Consider the following 21,226-nt stretch of genomic DNA (forward strand, 5'->3'; position numbering starts at 1 on the left):
TTAAAAAGGGCCAAGGGCTCAGCATCACCTCCCTATAGAGCTCCCCACTAGCCTTTGGATAACTATTTCCGGAAGAGGGCATTAAGGATTGTCACTACCTGGAGACAGTACTTGAGGAGCCCAGGCGTGACCTCAGCCAGTGCAGAGTAGCGCTCGCACAAGCGAAGACAAATGCCATTGTTCTGCCAGCCGTCTCAGAAAGAAAAGTTGCTCCCTCCCAACTTTGCTCCATTCGAAGTCACGTGGGCAGTGAGTTCTAGAAGGTAGGGTCCCAGTGCTAATCTCTAACTCTGGTCAGGGGTGAGCATGGGGAATGTGGGGTTGAGATGGTACCACGAGAGCAGACAGGGCACTGAGTGAACTGAGTGGTCCTCAGGAACGAGGGTGGAATCTGCTTAGAAGGTGAGAGAGAAGTGTTCCCGAGATAGCTAAGAAGAAAATGGGGGTGACCTGAGGGTGGAGGGTGGTTGTCACTAGGGCAGTAGTTGGTCCTGGAATGAGGTAGGCCTATTGGTGATCCTGCCTGACCTTGGTTCCAGCAGTAGAGTCCAGCACCCAGGAAGTGACTAAATTTGGAGTCGGCCACAGTGGTTAGTCTGCTAGACTGGGCAGCCTTGCACTGGGCTGTCCTGGACTATCCTCTGGGGCTGACTGCGCATGCAATTAAAGGAAGACCATGTGACCACGCTTTTTCTTGTCTCCTTGATTTTCACCAGGATGGCTTACGAAGGTTTTCAGGAAATGAGTATGTTCTTGCAACAAAAAGTAAGTTCTCTGTTTTTAATCTCTTAGATCACTATAACACTGTGGTCCAGATTAAATGATGTTCTCATCTGGGTTTGCCATGAAGCCTCAGAAACAAAGCAGCCATTTCTGATACAGCACAGCCTACCCCAAACACCAAATGCCACGGACCTGCTAATGTTGTTTTCCCAATTCTCTCACTTTGCAGACTTTCAGCCATCCTCCAGCAACATGGCCGCCCCCATCTCCCTTCATGATATCCCACCACAGATTGCCCTGGCCATAGAAAACGAAGAGCAATGGGACTTTGACATCTTTGAGCTGGAAGCGGCAACCCAACATAGGTACCTGGAGCTTGTTTCCTGGGGCCTGGACAGGGAGCTGTCCAAGCAGCAGAGATATGTGCAGAGCCATTCCTTGGGTGGGGACAGAGGCTGAGGAAGGAGGAGTGGGACTTCAAGTTGAGTCAGTAGGCCCCAGGCAGAGATTGCCTAGCTATGATAGCTTCCTTAAATAGCGGGGTTTCCTGTGACATTAGTCCTAATTTCTCCAGTATGTGGTAGCAACAAAGAGTCTCCTCCCCAAAACATAGAACCAATGTGATTAGTTACACATTTGATAAAACTAGCCTCAAATCTTGGTTGCCATTTTGGTGGCCCACACAGAGACTCCACCCTAGTTATGTTTGTCGGCTTATGGTTGCAGACTGGGAGTTTGGGTTTGAGGAGTAAAAGCTGTTAACCACAGGATCTCTGCACATAGGACTGGGCGTCCACAGCCAGTGCCAGCCAGAGTGCTGTCCCATTTTGGGAGAGGTGACTCTGCTGAGCTGTGGGTGATTCACCAGGTCTCACTGAGACTCCAGTTCACACAGCCCAGCAATGGCTAGGCATACTCCATAACAGGTGAGCCCTGAGCCCCTGGTCTACATTCCAGAACCATCACATCTTCGAAAGTGTGTAAGGCAGGCCAGGTTGAGTACTGGGATGACCTCTGAGATGGCTTCTGTGGGGCTGGTTTCTCAACCTTCTAAGCAAAGCCAGTAAATCTAAGTGTCGTCTAAGGAAGGCCTTGCTTGCTGGCAGCTGGTCACATTCTCAGGGTCAACTCCTTTAGACTATAGCACCCACCTTCAAATTGTTGGGGTGATCAGTCACCTGACGTGAGTCTACGTCTGGTTTGTAGTCACTTTGGTGTTGTTTCCTCTAGGTAGGGCATTAGTAGCACATGAGGATAGGATTACGGGTAGCATGTTTAGTCCAGGAAAGGCATGGTTCTGAAGATTCCACTCATGCAAGCAGGGTGGGAACTTTACCCCAGCAAATCAAGATGCCCAGAGAAGGCTACGGCAGAAAGAAACTGTCATGTGGCCTCCAGTCCACATGGGATGCAGCACAGCCAGGCCAGTGCCACCCAGCAGTGCAGATGAGAAGCACTGCTGCTCTGCAGTCTGGCTGCAATGGGCTTGTTTTACCTGAGTCTCTTCAGAACTCAGGTGACTGGGTCTTTGCCCTGTTTTATATTGTGCATATTTTTCTTTGTAGGCCTCTGATTTATCTGGGTCTCAAAATATTTGCTCGTTTTGGAATGTGTGAATTCTTACAGTGTTCTGAGACAACACTGAGATCATGGTTTCAAATTATTGAAACCAATTACCATTCTTCTAATCCCTACCACAATTCCACACATGCTGCAGATGTGCTTCACGCCACCGCATATTTCCTTTCCAGAGACAAAATAAAGGTAAGCTAATGTGTGTGCTCTTCAGTTAATAGCAACAGTAGGCAGAGGCGGGGCTTCTGCCTCAGCTGCCCTCTCTGCATGGTAATATAACCACTTAGTCCACACAAGGAAACCAGCTGATAGATTAATCTGCAATCTCCGACATTCTATGAGTCCTTGGGGAGAAAGCCAACAAAGACAGAACAGGGCTGTCACTTTGGAGGGGAGGAGGTTTCAGTTTAAACCTAAGGGCAGGCTGAGCCTCTTTTAGGACTCTCACCTGTGCTGTGAGCCCTGACCATTCCTGCCCTCAGCCCCTCCCCGGCTAACCATCTGACTCAGACAGAGCTTCTCATTTTCCTCCCTGGGAGGTCACTCCTCTCCTGGTCTCTCTGTAGCATTTGCACAGAGCTGCCATTGTGTTCTTCCCAGAGCAGCAGTCTGAGCAGGACTGCCGTGAGCAGCCTTCTTCTCCCACAGGGGCTCAAGCTTCAAACACTATGGCTGCCGAGGCTCTTGAGACATACTGCTATGACCAACTCCCCTTTCTTCTTCCCTCCCTGTGCCTAGGACACACAGGCAAACCACTCAGCTCACACTATACCACTTCAGTGTCTGAAGCGTTTGTCTGGGACCAAGGATGGCTACGGCCACACAGGACCAGGCTCATCCACCGTGATCCCACATAATCTTATCACCATGGAATTTGTGTGTGGAAAACAAAATGAAGGATGTCCTGGTACAGGGCAGGACCAGCAATGATGATTTCTCCCCATGAGGGTTGGACCTCTTAGATCTGAGTCTTTTGGGTCCTTCTGTGATACCACCAGTTTCTTGTTGTTTCTAATATGGAGTTGGGCATTTGTACCAGTTAGTCTTTGTCAACTTGACATGAATTAGGGTCATGTGGAAAGAAGGAACATCAATAGAGAGATTGCCTCCATCAGATTGTCCAGTTAGCATGAATGGGGCATTTTCTTTAATGATTGACATGGGAGGGCCCAGCCCACTGTGGGTGGAGCCACTCCTGCACAAGTAATCCTGAGGTGTATAAAAAAGCAGGCTGAGCAAGCCAATAATCAGTGTTTCTCTGTGGTTTCTGCTTCAAGTTCCAGCCTTGGCTTCTCTCAATGATCTATCTGTAAGGTAAAATACACTCCCTTGCTCCCCAAGGTGGTTTTGGTCAGTGTTTTATCACAGCAACGAAAGAAAAACTAGGACAGCGTCAAACCCAGGCTTTGTGCTTGCTGGGCAAGTGACAGTGCTGCCCTCGAGCCCAGTTCCTTTTTATTTTAAAGATCAGTATCAAGACCAGAGGTGGGGTACAAATGGAGAGAGAAGACAGTTTCCTCGAGCAGAGACAGGTGGCGAGGGAGGGTGCGGGTGTGTGTTGGGGATGGGTGTCTGGGTTAGAGGGACAATTTTTGCTATAGTTTGTTGCCTTGAACAAATACATTCTAAGTGGGTCTAAAACAGTAGATATTTTGAGATAGGATCTTGATCTTGTGTAGCTGAGACTGGCCTTGAATTCACAGTGTTGTGGAGACTGGTCTCAGATCCTCCTGCCTCTAGCTCCCAAAGAAAGGAAAGAAAAATGACAGATGGCGTTTTAAAAAAATTTTTTTTGAAACACAGTCTCATTATATGGACCAGGTTGGCCTTAAGCTCAGAAATCCAGCTGTCTGTGTGTCCCAAGGGCTGGAGTTAAAGGTGTCACCACCATTCCTGGGTCCAGCTTTTTTTTTTTTTTAAGTATAATTACAACATTTTTACCTTCCCTCTGCTCCCTCAAGCCTTCCCTTATTACCCTCCCTGTTCTCCTTCAACTCCACGGTCTCTTTTTCCACCAGTTGTTATTACATACACACATGTATTTTATATGCATATATATCTCTAAATATTACCTGTTGAGTCCATATAATGTTACTTGTATGCATGTTTTCAGGGCTGACCATTAAGTATGGGACCACCAATTGGTGTGCTCTCCCACGGGCAGACCACGCCACTCGTTTCCAGCTTTCCTCTGTTGCCTATGGTTTCTACACAGGGTTGAGGCCTTGTGGGCTTTTCTACATCCAGTTTGGCACATTCGTAGGGTCATCCCTGATCAACTCACATTTGAGTAGCCATGTGCTTAGATAAGTTTTGAAATACAATGAAAAGTCTATTAAACCTATAGAATGGTCTGTCTGAGAGATAGCTTAGCCAGCAGAGCACCTACAGACAAAAGCCGGGCTTGAGGTGTGGTCCATGCTTATAATCCCAGCACCACTAATGTTGCACCCGAGCTGCCCCACACTTGGGGGCCAGAAATGTTGAGAACTGCTCTACCCCACGTTTGGGGTCCAAAATGTCTTGGACCGTTCTGTCAGTGTTGGAACCGGCACTGCCAAAAGCCTTGGGGACTAACTTGTTAGCCTGCACTGCCCCAAGCTGCTCCAGTCCGTGGCTCGGGGTTCAGCAAGAGAGAGAGTGAGGACGGATGCAAGGAATGGAGACCAGACAGAGTGTGATTCAATCTCATTTATTCTTCAGTCTCTCTTCTTCTCTCCAAGTCCCAAGTCTCCAAGTCCAAGTTGAGTTCCTTGTCCCTAGTTCCTAGTCCCTAGTGCCTCCAAGTTCCAAGTTTCTTCTTCCAAGTGCTAAGTGCCTAATACCTAATAATAATCTTCTGAGTTCTCTAGTCCGAGTGTCTTCTTCCTCAATGCCTAATTCCTACTCCAAGTTGTACTGAACTCTTCTGTCTGCCTCTTGCCTTTTATATGTCTCACTTCTAAGCCACGCCTTTAAGTCATGCCCTTAGGCCTTGTCTCTAAATCTGATCTCTAAGTCGAGCCCTTAAGTCACACACCTTTAAGTCTCACATACCCAAGGGAAGATCCTGGGTATCTAAAGCAAGATGTTATCAGAGTGTGCTCAGCTGTTGCAGGCTAATGCAATCAAGTCTCTTCTCAGGGTATATGGCTCAAGATGGCTGCAAGGGTGATAGCTGCCTTCTGTCAGCTCCCCATACACTAAGGCCAGCACAGGTAGATTCTTGGGGCTCACAAGCCAGCCAGCCTCACTTCGCTGTAGAGCCCCAGGTCCCAGGGAGGGAAATGTGTCCCCAGAGAATAGGTAGATGCTTGTGACAAACATCTGAGGTTGGCCTCTGGCCTCCACATACATGCACTCATGCATTTACACTCATTCACATACATGTACATGTGCACACAAGCTACACACACAGGCACACACACGAACATGAGTGCACACGCATGCATGCACACACATGAAATCTGAGCGTGATCTATGCCTGTAATCCCAGCACTTGAAAAGAACTCCAGAAGTTCAAGGCTAGCATAGGCTATATTGTGAGGACGTGGTGAGCCAGTGATAATTCAGAATGGCTTTTGGAATTAAGACAACAGGTTACCAAAACTAGAAATAAGGAAAACAGTAGTAACACATACATTTGAAAAAGTAAATGACAGAAAAAAGTACCTCCCACATCTATATTAACTCAAAAGTATAAAAGCTGATAGTTCCTTTGTTTTTAAATGTATATAAATTTATAAAAGTAGAAGAATTCTAGCTGGTCTACCAATGTATACCTGTAATCATAACTTCAGAAAGGTAAAGTTGTAACAAGAGTTCAAGGCTAGCCTTAGATACATGGAGAGACTCTGTGTCTAAATAAGGATAGGAAGGAGTCAAACCTTATGTCAGCTAAACAAGATAGCACCACAAAGGAGGAGAAAAAAAAGTAAACTAACTCCCAATTAATGAAAGTAGTGTTCATTTTGGGTTATTTATTTTGACTGTCTCTGGGCTTGTTTGTGTTGGTTCTGGAGAAAGACCGGCATCACACCCGTGTGTTACGTGAGACTGACGGTCAGCGAGTTGTTCTGTCAGCCAAGCAGAGAAGCACAGAGGAGGGAAAGCAGGGCCTGCTCAGTGTGATTCTCTCAGGAATCAGAGATGGTGAAGGCTTGCTTGGGTGCTGCAGACACTGGTTCTCAACAGAGCTCTTGTTTTCAGAAAACTTTAGACCGCATTGACGAGGTTGCTGCCCTCATCGCTGCTGCCATCCACGACGTGGATCACCCCGGGAGGACCAACTCCTTCCTCTGCAATGCGGGAAACGAACTGGCCGTGCTGTACAACGACACTGCTGTGCTGGAGAGCCACCATGCAGCACTGGCCTTCCAGCTGACGCTTGAGAATGACAAATGCAATATCTTTAAAAACATGGAGAGGTGAGAACAGAGACCGTTCGCTCTATAGCTCACCAGGGAAAAGGCCGTAGGCAGGTGTGCATGGAGCACTGCTGCTGTCCCCACCATCCACACCCAAACACCCCATTACCCACAGCACCTCACACCCCAGTGCTGACCCACGCTCACCCCATCCTGGAGATGAGCGGAAGGCCTCGAGCATGCGGGGTGCACATGCTCTACTGTTGAGCTCCATCCGCAGCCCTTTTAACATGCTGTTTTGAGGTAGGGGCTTGCCCAGGTTGACCTACACGCCTCCCTGGCACACTGCTCATGGCCTGTACACAGCACATGCTTGTCATTGTGTGTTTACAAGCCACTCCCCTGAGGAAGCTTTCCCCCTGAGTCACGAGTTCTCCAGCACATGTCCCATGGCCTAGAGGTGTAGCAGTCGCCTAGCACATACAAGGCTTTGAGTTCTGTCCCAAACTAATGTTTAATGTCCAGTCAGGTGTCTTGAGCTGGGCTGACATGAACTTGAAGCCCTCCTGCTGGAGCTCCACGGGGGCTGGGATTACAGTCACCACGTCACCCAGCTCAGATTACATTCTTAAACACTGCAGAGTCTCAGGCGGACCTGTGCCTTTGTTACTCAGTTCACCCTTTGTGTTTAGCCCAGTGCCTGATACATAGCAGAGCTTCACTGAAGAGAGAAAACGGCATAGTGAGAAATACTTTAATTTGGATTTCAAAGGAAATTTTTCTATAGGATTTTAAAAAGAGTGTCTTGATTTCACAGAGCTGCTTTGTAGGGTGTCTGAGAATTCCAGAGGTGGGCTTAATGAGTTTTACTCATATTTGCCTGTAAATACATGCTTTACATATGGAAAATGCATAAGACCTGTCTTTGCTAGGGCTTCTATTACCCTAGCAAGTTTTAAAAATCATGACCAAAAACAACTTGGGGAAGAAAGGGTTTATTTCATCTTACACAGGCAGGTAACAGTCCATTGCTGAGGGAGGGAAGTCGGGGCAGGAGCCTGAAGCGGAGGCCATGCAGGAGCACTGCGCACGGTGCTCTCTTTAGTACCCAGGGCCAGCTGCCCAGAGATGGTACTGGCCACCGTGAGCTGGGCACCCCCCAAATAAAATACCAATCAAGAAAATGCCCAATAGGCTTGCCCACAGGCCAGTCTGGCAGGGACATTTTCTTAGTTAAAGTTCCCTCTTTTAAAATGCCTCTAGTTGGTATCAAGTTGACATAGGACTAGCCAGTTCAAGACCCCACTGACTTTGGATGTGTCCAGAGAAAGGAGGACCGCAGAGAAGGGATGGCTGCAGAGTCCATTTCATACTCTTTTTAAATTATATGGACCATCTTCTCAAAAAGTAAAGACTTGAGAGTATCAGAATAAAAACAAGACTTAGTGGAAAGGCTGTAAGGCCTGCCCTGACCGTCCTCGGGGTCTCAGAGGACCTCCATACAAGGCTCATTATAGTGGATTTGGAGATCGTGGGAATAAAGAGGATAGTCCTGCTTGCATACTATAGGATAGGATAGGATAGGATAGGATAGGATAGGATAGGATAGGATAGTATGCAGTTGCGTACACCTATAGTCTCAACCCTTAGAAGGCTCATACAAGGTCTTGAGTTTGAAGTTATCCTGAACTACAGTGTGTCCTTTAGTGAGGGAGGAAGACAGGGAAAGGCCTTTGTTCGTCTCTGTTACAACCTGAGAACTGTGTGAATTGTACTGCAGTTCTCACTAAGATATGAAGCTATAGTGTCCTGCCTGTTAGCTGATTGTCAGCTTCCATCTGGTGATGTAGGAAGTATAACTTCCAGTGATACTAGACTGATAGCTACAGCAGAAACAGGCTGTGTGTGGGAGAGCCTCCTGGTCTGAATCAGTAACCTGCAGCAACCTCTCTGTCGTCTGAAACAGGAATGACTACCGGACACTACGCCAGAGTATTATTGACATGGTCCTAGCCACGGAAATGACAAAGCACTTTGAACATGTTAACAAATTTATCAACAGCATCAACAAGCCTTTGGCAGCAAAAGAAAATGAGGTGAGAAGAGCTGATTCTGAGGCCGTGCATCCGGGCGTCTCACTCGGCAGTGCTGTGAAGATCTCAGATAGCAGTGCCCTCGGTGGGCAGGCGGAAGTGGGTTTTCCATTTTCTTTCCTTTCTTTCATTTGATTTATTTGTTTGTTTGCTTGCTTGCTTGTCTATCTAAACTATCAGTCTTGTATCTAATCTATCATTTATCATCTACCTACCTACCTACCTTGCAGCCATCACTGTGTAACCCAGGCTGCCTAAGAACTCAGTGATCTTTCAGATCTCAGGTGCTGGATTAGAGGAGCGAGCATTGGGCTTGGTGAATTTCTTTTTCATTGGTTTAAAAAAAAAAATCACTAACATGCAAAACTCTGGCAGGAAGAGAAATAAGCGATACAAGTAGACGTGTGAACAAGCGTGTTCACACTGGCCATCTTGTGCTCTGTCTCAGAGTGTCCCCTCCCTTTGAGTAGTCAGGGCCAGTTGGAGCCCAAGAGGGTTCTTTTTTTCTCTCTCCCTCCCTCTGTCCCCCCAATTTTTTTTTTTTTTTTTTTTTTTTTTTTTTTTGACAGTCTCTAACTATGTAGCCCTGGCTGGCTTGGAATTCAGTAAGTAGACCAGGCTGTCTTCATACTCACAGAGATGTGCCTGTCTGTGCCTCCCAGCTGCTGGGGTGGAAGGTGTCACTGGTGTGCACGGCCACCCTGGCTCCTAACAGCCATTTTCATGAGTGTGTCCACGGTGGCAGCAGCTGTCTTGGCAGAGGGGTTGGGCTGGGAAGGAGCTTCTGTTGGGATCACCAAAGTGACATTATTGTTACTGCAAATTTCTGGATTTGGAGTATGGCGTCCCCAACTTCCCAGCAAAGGTGACATTGATGTCATGCCGGCAGGAGATGCCTGCCGTGGAGCAGGTGTTGTTCCCGCCATCCTTCTGTACCGGTTCCTTGTCCACAGGACAGTAGAGCTCAGGCACAGGTCAGTGTAGAACAGGAGGAGCCAAGCACCCCCAGCACAGCTCCCATTTGTCTGTCTGCTGGGAGGCACTGGACACATCGCCTTGCTCTGCACCCTGCCCTTGTTTATTAATGTAATAGGAATGGTTCTTCCCACAGATTCTTTGTGAGTACACATAAAAAAAAAAAAAAAAAAAAAGGACTTGGTGTCCTTCATATGTCATCAATATTGAGGCAGTGTGAGGGACTGTCACTTAACCTTGTCTGGGTTCACTGAAGGCTGAATCTCCAAATGCCTGTCACAGAGCCTGCTGAGGATTTGGCTTTGGGGACTGGTAGACCACAGACCACTTTTGTTGTGAGAAGAAAGAATTCTATTTTTCCAACTCATTTTGTTTCTCAGTAAAGATTCTAAAAACAAAACCAGCCTTTAACTTCTTACCAATAGGAAGAGACAGAAAAGAAAAAAAAAAAAAAAAAAAAAAAAAAAAAAAAAAAAAAAGCCAGGAAAAGCCAGAGCAACTGGGAGAGGAAGTAATCACAGGGAAGGAACAGCAAGGAAGAGACGGGTGGGGTTGCCAGGCCCAGTACCCCCTGTGTCCTGCTGAACTCCTCTAGAGAGGAAGCACCCAGCACTCGGAGCCCCCACAGCGTACTGCTGATGTCCTCAACTCCGTAGATCCTGGCTAGCTTCCCTGTGCTCAGAGCCCCCGGGAAAGTAGTTGGGCATGAGAGCCTGTTCTGATTGCTTTGACTTCACTCATGGTTCAGGAAGTTGGCAGAAGTCTGGAAGACATAGAAGCTATGCTCAAGACTCCAGAGAGCCGGGCTCTCATCAAAAGAATGATGATTAAGTGTTCCGATGTGTCCAACCCCTGCCGGCCCCTAGAGCACTGCATCGAGTGGGCTGCACGAATTTCAGAGGAGTATTTTTCTCAGGTAAGATGCTGCATCTTAAATATACACACTCATAGACACACACACACACACACACACACACACACACACACAGACAAGGACTCGGGGTAGGGGGACACTATGAGGCTACCAACTTAAAACTAGGAAAGAAAATGCTAAAAAGAAATCCTGTCTTTGAAAATTTATCATTTTGTACATTTATTGACAACAATAAGTTGTCATCAAATTGTTTTTCTTTTTTTAAGATTTATTTGTTTATTTATTTTATATGAGTACACTATAGCTGTCTTCAGCACAACAGAAGAGGGCATCAGATTCCATTACAGATGGTTGTGAGCCACCATATGGTTGCTGGGAATTCAACTCAGGACCTCTGGAAGAGCAGTCAGTGCTCTTAACCACTGAGCCATCTCTCCAGCCCCCCCCCAAATTGTTTTTCATTATCTGTAAATGTGTTACATTTTTTGGTCCTCATTCTTGTAGGACATCTTTGCTGGGTTTGGAATCCTGGGTTGGCAGGTTTCTCCTAAAACACTGTCACTCACATCTTCCTGAGCAGCAGGGAAACAAACTGCTCAAGTGTGTGTAGATGTGGGAGTGATGCATGCAGAGACTAAAGAAGGGCAGTGATGGGCGGGGCTGGGACAGTGGCAGGGCTTGGCCTGAGCTGTGGGTCTGCCTTTAATCCATACACTTATGAGGCAGAGACAAGGCAAATCTCTGTGAGTTTAAGCCAGCCTGTTGCCTGTCTACATTAGAGAGTTCTAGGCTAGGCAGGGCTACAACGTGAGACCCTGCCTCGAAAAGAAAAGAAAGAAAAGAAGAGAAGAGAAAAGAAAAGAAAAGAAAAGAAAAGGCATTTTTATATATCCTAATTTCCTGTCAGAAACTTTGAAGGTCAGAAGATAGTGAGACATCTGTCATGTTTAAGCTGCTGTTAGAATAAACTGTCAATCCAGAACTCTGTTTGTAGTGAAACACCCTTCAAGGATCAGGGCAAGATAAACTCATTCTCAGACAAGGGAACGTTGTGAGTTCATACCCAGGAAGCCTGCAGTGTAAGACATGCTAGAAGGGGCTCTTAAGGCTGAAAGCGGGGGATCACAGATGTATACTTGACTTTCCAAAATGCAAAAGAAGTACCCCTAAAGGTCAATTTCTGGGTATACAAGACTCTTTAAATTATCTGTATTAAAACACGGAATTATTTTGAGCAAAGGTTCTCGCATTACACTATTGGGTCTATACTCAAGTAACAAGATAGACAAGGCAGCTAGGTGGTGGTGGTGCACACCTTTAGTCCCAGTACTCAGGAGGCAGAGGCAGGCAGATCTCTATGAATTTGAGGCCAGCCTGGTCTACAAAGCAAGTTTCAGGACAGCCAAGGTTATACAGAGAAACACTACTAGAAAAAATATTTTAAATATGAAGGACAGATGGCTGGTGGGCCCATAGGAGCAACATGCACATTGTAAACCGGCCATGCCAATTAGACAAAGCCATCAAGACACGTGTGCTCCAGAAACAGAAGGGCCCATAACCATAATGTGTATGCATTTAATATCAGCAGAGTCAAAGTCAGCCATAGTCAGCAGCTGACAGAACTTATTGAAGACATGATTCGAATGTTAATGGCAGAAACAATGCCAGCCTCGTGAATTACATGAGAAAAGAAAGGGCAGCACACTCTTTAGCCATTTTCAGTGCCCAGCAGGTAACGCCATGGGCACCACAGTCTGCTTCTCGAGAACATAAGTGCAGGGAAGCAGAATCAGACAGTAGTTGGAGTCCATTTGTTCCCAAAAGTGCAATGTTGGTTGAATACTAGCAAAGTCACTTATTTTAATAATTTGCTATATCCCTTGAATAATAGAGGAAAAATCTTACAATCATTGCTTCAGTTACAGAAAGGGCATGACAGCTCATTATCCGTCAGTCACGGGAACTCTTAGCAGACTGGGAATAGAAAGAAATTACTTTGTTGGAGACATGGTCTGTATAGCCCTGGCTGTCTAGAACTTGCTATGGAGATCAAGCTTACCTTTGGCTCCTGATGCTGGGATTAAAAACATCACATAAGGTGCATCTAGCCACATGCTGTTGTCCAAATAATGGAACCAAAGCCCACTCCTCGCTCTGCTCACAAGGGATGGACAGTGTGTGTGTGTGTGTGTGTGTGTGTGTGTGTGTGTGTGTGTGTATGAAAATAGTACATCTTAAAATTTGCAGATAACTTGGTGGCTTTTTGTTTGTTTGGGGGTTTTGCTTTTGTAGTTTGGTGTGTGTGTGTGTGTGTGTGTGTGTGTGTGTACGTAAAAATTCACAAGATATATAGCATTGCACTAATAATTAGATTTTATTAGAGCATAAAGGACAATAAGCTCAACATATAAAAGTCAAGTTGGATTTTATATACTAACAACCAGAAAATAAAGCTTAAACACTGCTATTATTTTAAAACTTAAAGTAGCAATAAAAAGCACAAATTGCTTAGAGTAAATGTACTGATAGATAGATGGTCGACCTCATAAAACATTGCTAGAAACTTAAAGAACACATGAATAAGTAGACATTCCTTGGTCATGTATTAGAAGGAACTCTCCCAAGATTTTCCAGTTGGCATTGGAAAGAGAGCATCCATCCATTCTCAGCGCCCTGCCTTGTTCACAGACCTGTCTGTTCACAGCAGGATCGTCAGCCGGACTACAGAAGCTAAGCCATGCTGCTCCTGGAGAAACTACGGCAGAATTTCCCCAGTCATTCTGAAATGCACAGACTTTTAGTTCAGAAAGCAACAGCTATGGAAAAAAGAAAATATACATTACTGTGGTGGTTTGAATAGACTTGGTCCAGGGAGTGGCACTATTAGGAGGTGTGGCCTTGTTGGAGGAAGTGTGTCCCTGTGGGAGTGGGCTTTGAGACCCTCCTCCCAGCTGCCTGGAAGCCTTTGGATGGAGATGTAGAACTCTCAGCTCTTTCTCCAGCACCATGTCTGCCTGGATGCTGCCATGCTTCCTGCTGTGAGAATGGACTGAACTGAACCACTGACGCTGTCAGCCAGGCCCAATTAAATGTCCCTTATAAGAGTTGCCTTGGTCTTGGTGTCTTTTCACAGCAATGGAAACCCTAAGACAATTAGATGTCATCAAAGCTTTAAAAAGTGTGCTAAAAAAATCAGTAAGCAGGACATGTTGTGAGAAGTACAAGTCAATTCTGACAAAGGACTGACCTCAATGCATAATGAAACTATGTTAGAGTGGTAATCCAAGCCAACCAGTTAGACATAAGTAAATATTTCAGTAGCTATTTCATAAAACATAGTATAAATTGCAAATAATTACATAAAAAAGCACCTTACATCATCAGGTAAATTAAAAAAAAAAAAAAAAAAAAAGAAATTCTAGCACATACAGAAGAAAGGTTTAAATTCCAACTACCGAGGCCAGCTGTGATCTGTACAGCTGGAATCCCAGCACTGGGGGCTGGAGGTCATGTCAGCTGTAAACTGAGTCCCATTATAATCTGAGCTAGAAATGAGATCGTGTACACACACACACACACACACACACACACACACACACGAGAATACCTAACAAGATGAATGACATCAGAAGCACAGCTGCCACTTTGGTGACCAGATGAACAAACTCTTGTGTTGTGACATTTATAACATATGATTACCCTTTCAGATCATATAGAACTTTTTTTTATAGAGTCTCACTATTAACATTAAACCCACAGTCTTCCTGCTTTCTACATAATTAAATCACACATGTGCGACCACCCCGGCCTGGTATTGACTTCTGTTACCTGAAGCTGACCCTCCTGTCCTCTGCTTCCTCAGTAGTGGGCTTAAAGGCACCACCATGCTTCATGTATTCAGTTCTGGGGATTGAATCCAGGGCCTTGTGTACTAAGCAATTGCTCAGCCATCCAAGCTGTGAATCTAAGACCTTATTTGGTAGCTCAGGCTGTCCTGGAACTCACTAAGTAACCAAAGCCTTGACTCGGAGTCCTCCTGCCCCAGCCTCCTGAGTGCTAAGGCTTCAATGCCCCACCCCCACCCCCACCCCACAGTGGACCCCTCGAGTGAGCACGCCTGTACTCAGGAAACCCACAGCTATGCCCAGCTCCTCCCACATGCTGAATTTGTACCAGTATCTTGTCTGGAAATGTTTTAATCAGTCTCCACATGGATATTGGTCTGTAGGGTTTGTTTTCAGTGTCTGCTGTTATTAGGGTATATTGGCTTTCTAAGATGAATGTGAAATGTTCTCTCTGGGATTTTTTTTTTTTAATTTTGAAGAGTCTGAGAAAGATTTTTGATTTTATAAACTTTTGTGAGGCATTTCTCCTGCCCTTTCTCCACTAGTTAATAGGTGTAGTTACAGTCCTACACGACAGCACAGCTGGAGCTGAGAAATGGCCATCAGGCCCGTCCAGGGACAGGGCCATGTTTCTGCTCATGTTTGGCACCCATGCGGGCACATTGGGCGTTTGTGGGTAGGAGGATGGTGGGTAGTGAGTGACAGGACCTAAGGTAGGTGACTAGATACTGCTCTGACCCGAAGAACATTAGCAAGGAAGCTTCCAGCTATTGAGAGTGTTTGGGATGTCCTCAAGGGTTTTCACTCTGAAAACAGCTCGCTGTCTGGCAGCTCTGGTTTGCTTGGCTGCTGCTACATTGGGCTCTCGAGCCAGCCTGTGGGGTTGTCTCAGGTACTCTGGGTGGGGATGCTCCGTGGCAGGCCAGGATTCATGTCTGAGATCATGGGTGTTCTGTTTCACAGACCGACGAAGAGAAACAGCGGGACTTGCCTGTGGTGATGCCAGTGTTTGACAGAAACACCTGCAGCATTCCCAAGTCTCAGATCTCCTTCATTGACTACTTTATCACAGACATGTTTGATGCCTGGGATGGTAAGGAGACCAAAACATCTTCCTTAGGGCGATCACTAGTTAGGAAGTAGCATGTGGGGATTAGACTTTCAAGATGGAGAGAAAGTAGCCACTCCAGAGGGTTGGTACCCAAAAGAGGAGCCTAAGGATGTCTCCAGCTCCTCTGGGGGAGGTGCTGCAGAGCGACACCTGCAGATGGGGTGGGCTGAGAACAGGTTTCCCTGTACTCCAGTCGTCCCAGACTTTGCCATCACTGCTGACTCCCTTCTGTCCCTTTAAAAATGCTGGGCCAGGGCAGGGCTCTGTGGCAGAAGGCCCAAGTTCCAATCCCAAAAAGAAAGTGGGGAAGCCTGAACCTTTCATACAGAAGACTGCAGACACCGCGTCCCTGTTTCTCTCGCCAGCCTTTGTTGACCTGCCTAACCTCATGCAGCACCTCGATGACAACTTCAAGTACTGGAAAGGACTGGATGAGAAGAAGCTGCTCAGCCTCCGGCCCCCTCCAGAATAGTGTGAGGTGCACACCTGGCCCCGGCTCTGTCCTTCCTGGCCTCTGCAGTTTCTTAGCCCTTTCAATGTTAGGCAGAGCTGGCCCCTCATCTGCAGAGCCTGTGAAAGCACATGGGGTGACCACCTTCTGTGGCCACCCTCTGACGCCATAGCTTGCTCCAAGGTTCTTTAGTGAGGCACCCAAGAACTGTGGTTTATATCAACTCTGTTACCACAGGCACGGCCGGGACCCTGCAGAGGTGACCCATGGCTCTCCTGGCAGTGACAGCGACCATGTGTCGTAGCTCCTTGAGCCACAGAGCAGATCTCAGGCGCAGCCGCTGGTTGTGGAACACTGCTGCACGGGACTTCTAAGTTGACTAGCAAATGAGACACAGACATTTAAGGTTGATTATCCCAATTATTACATTTTATTTATTTTATTAGACATTTTATGTTTTCTATGAATTTAAAAAGACTTCAAAGCCAAAGCCAATTTCAGACACCTTGACCAGATTCCTGACTGTGTGTGCGTGATTTGGTTACAGACTTATTTTATAATGCAGATTTAGAATTTTAAAATGATGCATTTTCCCCACACTATGGAATATGTTAAACTCTTCTCTTTGATGTTAGTAGGAAAGGCTTTATGTGGTGGGTCTCACTCTAGTATGTCACAGAGAAGCCACGTCTGTGCAGACCCGGTTCTGAGCAGCAGCTGTCATGAGTTTTGCAGGTGTCTTCTCAGAGAAAAAGTTGGATTTGACCATTTTCTCCCTAAAATTTTATAACTGAATTTCTAAAAGCCTGCCTCATTTTATACCATTTCTATAAAATATGCCCGATAAAAGCAAAGCCAACCTGGGTACCCAGCGGCTGATATTTTACAACTAACATGGGATACTTGACTCTAGAAATATAAAGGTTCTATCTCCTCACATTTTGAAGAAGCGTAATACTATAAAGATGATATCCAATGACATGTCAAAATATTAGTCTCATTTTAAACTTGTATTTTTTTCTGGATGAAATTAAACTATTTGTTTTTAAGAAATCATTTGTTGCCATGTTTTTGTATTGTATAATAAAAAATCTTTCTAAATTCGATATAGACATCTCTTTTGTAGAACAAACTAGCAACTAAACAACGTTGTAAGGTCCTGTGGATCCAGAAAAGTACGGTGGCTCTCGAGTCTGACCTCAGACTCTGCTGTGGAGGAGAACACGGGCTCTGCTGTCCTGCATGAAGATGCCTGACCTAAAATAACTGAGCTAGGGAGAGACATCTTACCCCTCCCAGGGCCGTGAAGAAAAGGAGGCTGGTCCGCCACAAGAGCCCCAGCCAGAACAGAGAGAGCAGACTTATGTATGCCTGACAGTTTTGAGAGCTAAAAGCTATAAGAATGACAAAGTAGACAAGATGGTTTTTAAAGGAAAAATGTAGAAAAGAGCCACACCAGACATTGTAGAGCAGTGGTTCTAACCTTCCCAGTACTGAGACAGTTCATACACTTCTTCATGCTGTGCTGACTCCCAGACATAAAACTACTTTTGTTGCTACTTCATAACTGTTGATTTTGCTACTGTTATGAATCATAATGTAAATATCTGTTATGCAGGATATCTGTTATGTGACCTCTGTGAAAGGGTCCCAAAGGCACAGCAACCCACGGGTTGAGAACCACTGCTCTGGAGTCTGGGAAACAAGTAAAAGCCTGTGTCTGCCTGGGCCTCCTAGAAGACCAGACATAAACGAAAGGCAGGGCATGTAAACAAAAGCCAGGGCGTTGCTGAGTGACAGCACAGAGGTGTGCAGCTCCACACCCCTAAAATCCGGAGATGGAGGGGATGCTCCCCACTGTCACTAGGAGATCCAGGACAAAGAGCAAAGGGAAGAGGCACTAGGCAAGGCAAGGTTTGATGAGCCTGGTCCAATTTGACAGACCCAGCCCTTGGATGTACCTTGCACTCTGAATCCCAAGTAGAATACTCGTGTTGTCAGCTTTCCATTACAGTAACAAATGCCTGAAACAAAGGGAAGGGTCTTGGGCTCGCTGCTCTGGAGGTTCCAGTCCACCATCTGCCATGTGCTGAGACATCGGTGGCGAAGACTGAGGACGGAGGATGGAGTTCCACCACTCTAAATGTTCCTACCACCTCCCAAAGTCCAAACTGGAAACTACGCCTTTAGCGTTGACACTGTAGGAGACCCCCACACTACAGCACCCCATAAAGTAAAAGACAGATCTCTTGAGTGAAACTAGACGCTGCCACTGGGAGTTTCAGTGGCCAAAAGACAAAAGGCCTAACATGGAAGGAAGCTCCCCTCCCGACCCACTTAGCTTGGCATTCAAAAGGAAACTCAGGTAACTCAGACCAGCACAGTTCACTACAGACGCCCTTTAGCGGTCAGATCCAGCAACAGGGGTAAATGGACAAGGGGGGGAAAGGGGCTGGCAGAGAGGAGAGAAGGAGCAGGAAGCTGGCTTCCCACTTGCTTCAGAGGCGGCTGTTGGAAGAAGCGCTGCTGAGTCACAGGGAAGCCTTTTCCCTGGTGGCTGCAGAAACAATGGACCGGGAGTGGAGCCCCATCGGCTCGCACAGGCCAGGAAGAGGCAGAATCCGTGAACAATTGTCTCATCCTGCTGTGCCCAGAGGAAACTTGAGGCCCCTCACAACTGTCACGCCGGAGGCTGTGCAGTCTGTTCTGTGGCTTCCAGTCAGAAAGGAAAGACTCCAAGGAAACAGAGCTCCCTGGCCACCGCTGTCCAGAAAAGTCTGCATCCCGCAGCCTTGGTGTCCCAAGGAAGGCGCGCACATCCCTGCCTCTCGGCGGTGCCACCCTTCCGGTTTCCTTTAACCCCGCTGCTCCACAGCCTCCAACCCCACATGCAAGGCCAGGTTCCTGGCCGGTGGAGGTTCCTGGCCGGTGGAGGTTCCTGGCCGGTGGAGGTTCCTGGCCGGTGGAGCGGGCCCTGTTTAATCTGGAAGGGAGGACGTAAACTCAGCCGCCAGGAAGCAATAGCATTCAGTCTGGGGCCAAGAACAGCACTGTGGGTGGAACAATGAGGGAGGGTCGGGGCAGATCAAGGCTCCGTGCCATTGTCCAGGAGAGAGTGGAAATTACACAGCCAGGGGGTAGACAGATCAGGCTTTCTAAAAATAGTTTAGGGCTTGGAAAATGGCTTGTTGGTCAAGGGCAACTGCTCTTCCAGGGACCAGGATTTCGTTAGTTCGCGGCACCAACAACCACCTGTAATTCCAGGGGCTCTAACTCCCCCTTCTGGTCTCCAGGAACACTTATACGTATGTGTACCCTTCCACAAGCATACATAAATACAAATAGTTTTAGTATATCTGGTTGTTTAGTATATCTGAGGATGAGAAGACAAAAATAATTTGGGAGGGGGGCGGGGAAGTAGGGAGATGGTTCTTGTGAACGGAAACTCCTGAAAAGAAGCTGTGTCTACACTGACTGGTAGAACTGCAGTCCTGGGGGGAGCCTGGAACGCCGCAGGTCCAGAGGCTAACGGCCTTATCCCGGGGTCGTTCTCGCCTCAACAGTCATTCCTTGTCCACCTGCATCAGAACTAAGCTAACATCCTGTGACTATGAGAGGCATCTTCTAGAATCCATTGACTTAGTGGGCCACTGGCTTCCACCAACCCAAAAGCTAAGATGTCACGGGACAGCATCCTGGGCCTGGAGAGAAGCTCCATCTCACTGTGCCTGTTCCCGGATGTATTTGCCTTGATTTTTGACTTTATTCTGTAAAACCATAAAAATCTCATTAAACTGCTTCCATGTTAAACATGGAATTTGGGGGTAACCTGCAATTGCATTCCCAGGCCCTGGTCACTCAAAAGGGCTCTAGAATAAACTAACTCTTGGTCTCTTAAGACGGTGATGATGGTGATAAGGTGTGTGAGTTCTCACACATGTGCATGCACTCGTGCACACACATACACGGTAGGGAAGAGCACTTACAAAAGTATACTAATTCTAGAGTTGGGATTCCCTGACCCCACGGGTCTGGGGGCCTGCCTGTAATCCCAGCATACAAGAAGCAGGGCAAGCTGCTAGCCCAACTAGCCTACAGCAAGCTCCAGATTCAAGGAGAAACCTTGTCTCAATAGCCAATGTTGAGAGCAATGGAGGGAGGCACCTAACTTCAACCTCAAGCCTCCAGTCACTCAGGTACCAGTGCTCCCCACACACGCATATCCACTCACCAGTGCCCTCCACATGTATATCCACTCACCAGTGCCCCCCACATACACGTATCCACTCACCAGTGCCCCCCAAACACGTGTATCCACACACATGTGAACATGCATTCTTTTCCTTTGTGACAGAGAATTACCTTACATAAAGCACCAGTTTCTGACCTCATTGTTCACCTCAGATCAGCCGCCAAACACTCAGGGTTTTTTGTTGTTGATGATCTGTGTTTGTTTTGCTTTGGAGACAGGGTTTCTAGCCCAGGTTGGCCCCTAACTTCCTTATGTAGTGTTGAATCTCCCCCCCTCCCCCCACACCCCCAAAGACAGGGTTTCTCTGTGTAGCCCTGGCTGTCCTAGAACTCACTCTGTAAACCAGGCTGGCCTCGAACTCAGAGATCCTCTGCCTCTGCTTCCCAAGTGTTTGGGTTGAAGGTGTGCACCACCACTGTCTGGTTAGCCTTAAATTTCTGAGTCTCCTTCCTCTATCTCCCCAGTGCTAAGAATTGGGTTTTGGTTTTGATTTTCTAGAGATGGGGTCTCCATATATAGCCCTGGCTGGCCTAGAACTCCCTGTGTGAAGCAGCCAGCCATGCAGCACCCAGGGTTAAGTGTGTATTATAAGTCAGCATTACTGCGCTGGGTTATGTGGCACCTCCTGCACGCTAGGCAAGCGTTCTGAACCGAGGCCCAGCCCCAGAACCTTTTGGTTGTTTGGGTTTTGTCTTTTAAAGAGTCTAATACAGCTGAGGCTGCCCCTGAACTCCTGAACGCCACCTCACAAGGGCCGGGGTCCCAGGCATGGACCACCATACCCAGCTGTTGAGCCTAGTTTAAAGTCACTGTCTAGAGGTAGCATGGGACCTTCAGCAGGGAAATCTTTAGAAATTGACCGTTTTCCTTCCCAGTGATTTTATGAGGAGTGCACACTTAGATATTTCTTAAGAATGGTAACATTAGAAACATTGATTTTAGCATACATTTCCCCAATAGCATAAACCCACAGATGAT

General features: G+C 46.8%; 1 protein-coding gene across 5 annotated transcripts in view; it reads left to right on the forward strand.

Moving 5' to 3' along the window:
• Nucleotides 1-17,102, forward strand: part of Pde8a (phosphodiesterase 8A) — a 122,285-nt gene extending 105,183 nt beyond the window's left edge. For 3 of the 5 annotated variants that reach the window (XM_034505813.2, XM_076936812.1, XM_076936821.1), the window contains 8 exons: nt 717-765; nt 953-1,088; nt 2,289-2,487; nt 6,487-6,704; nt 8,611-8,836; nt 10,461-10,628; nt 15,398-15,527; nt 15,911-17,102. In XM_034505813.2, coding sequence (XP_034361704.1) covers nt 717-765; nt 953-1,088; nt 2,289-2,487; nt 6,487-6,704; nt 8,611-8,836; nt 10,461-10,628; nt 15,398-15,527; nt 15,911-16,017 — 1,233 coding nt within the window. In that variant the 3' untranslated portion in view covers nt 16,018-17,102. The remainder of the gene's footprint in view (nt 1-716; nt 766-952; nt 1,089-2,288; nt 2,488-6,486; nt 6,705-8,610; nt 8,837-10,460; nt 10,629-15,397; nt 15,528-15,910) is intronic. The other 2 variants (XM_076936815.1, XM_076936825.1) reach the window with 1 other exon arrangement.
• Nucleotides 17,103-21,226: the final 4,124 nt, after the last annotated feature.

The sequence above is a fragment of the Arvicanthis niloticus genome, chromosome 1 (assembly GCF_011762505.2).
Source record: "Arvicanthis niloticus isolate mArvNil1 chromosome 1, mArvNil1.pat.X, whole genome shotgun sequence".
NCBI lineage: Eukaryota > Metazoa > Chordata > Mammalia > Rodentia > Muridae > Arvicanthis > Arvicanthis niloticus.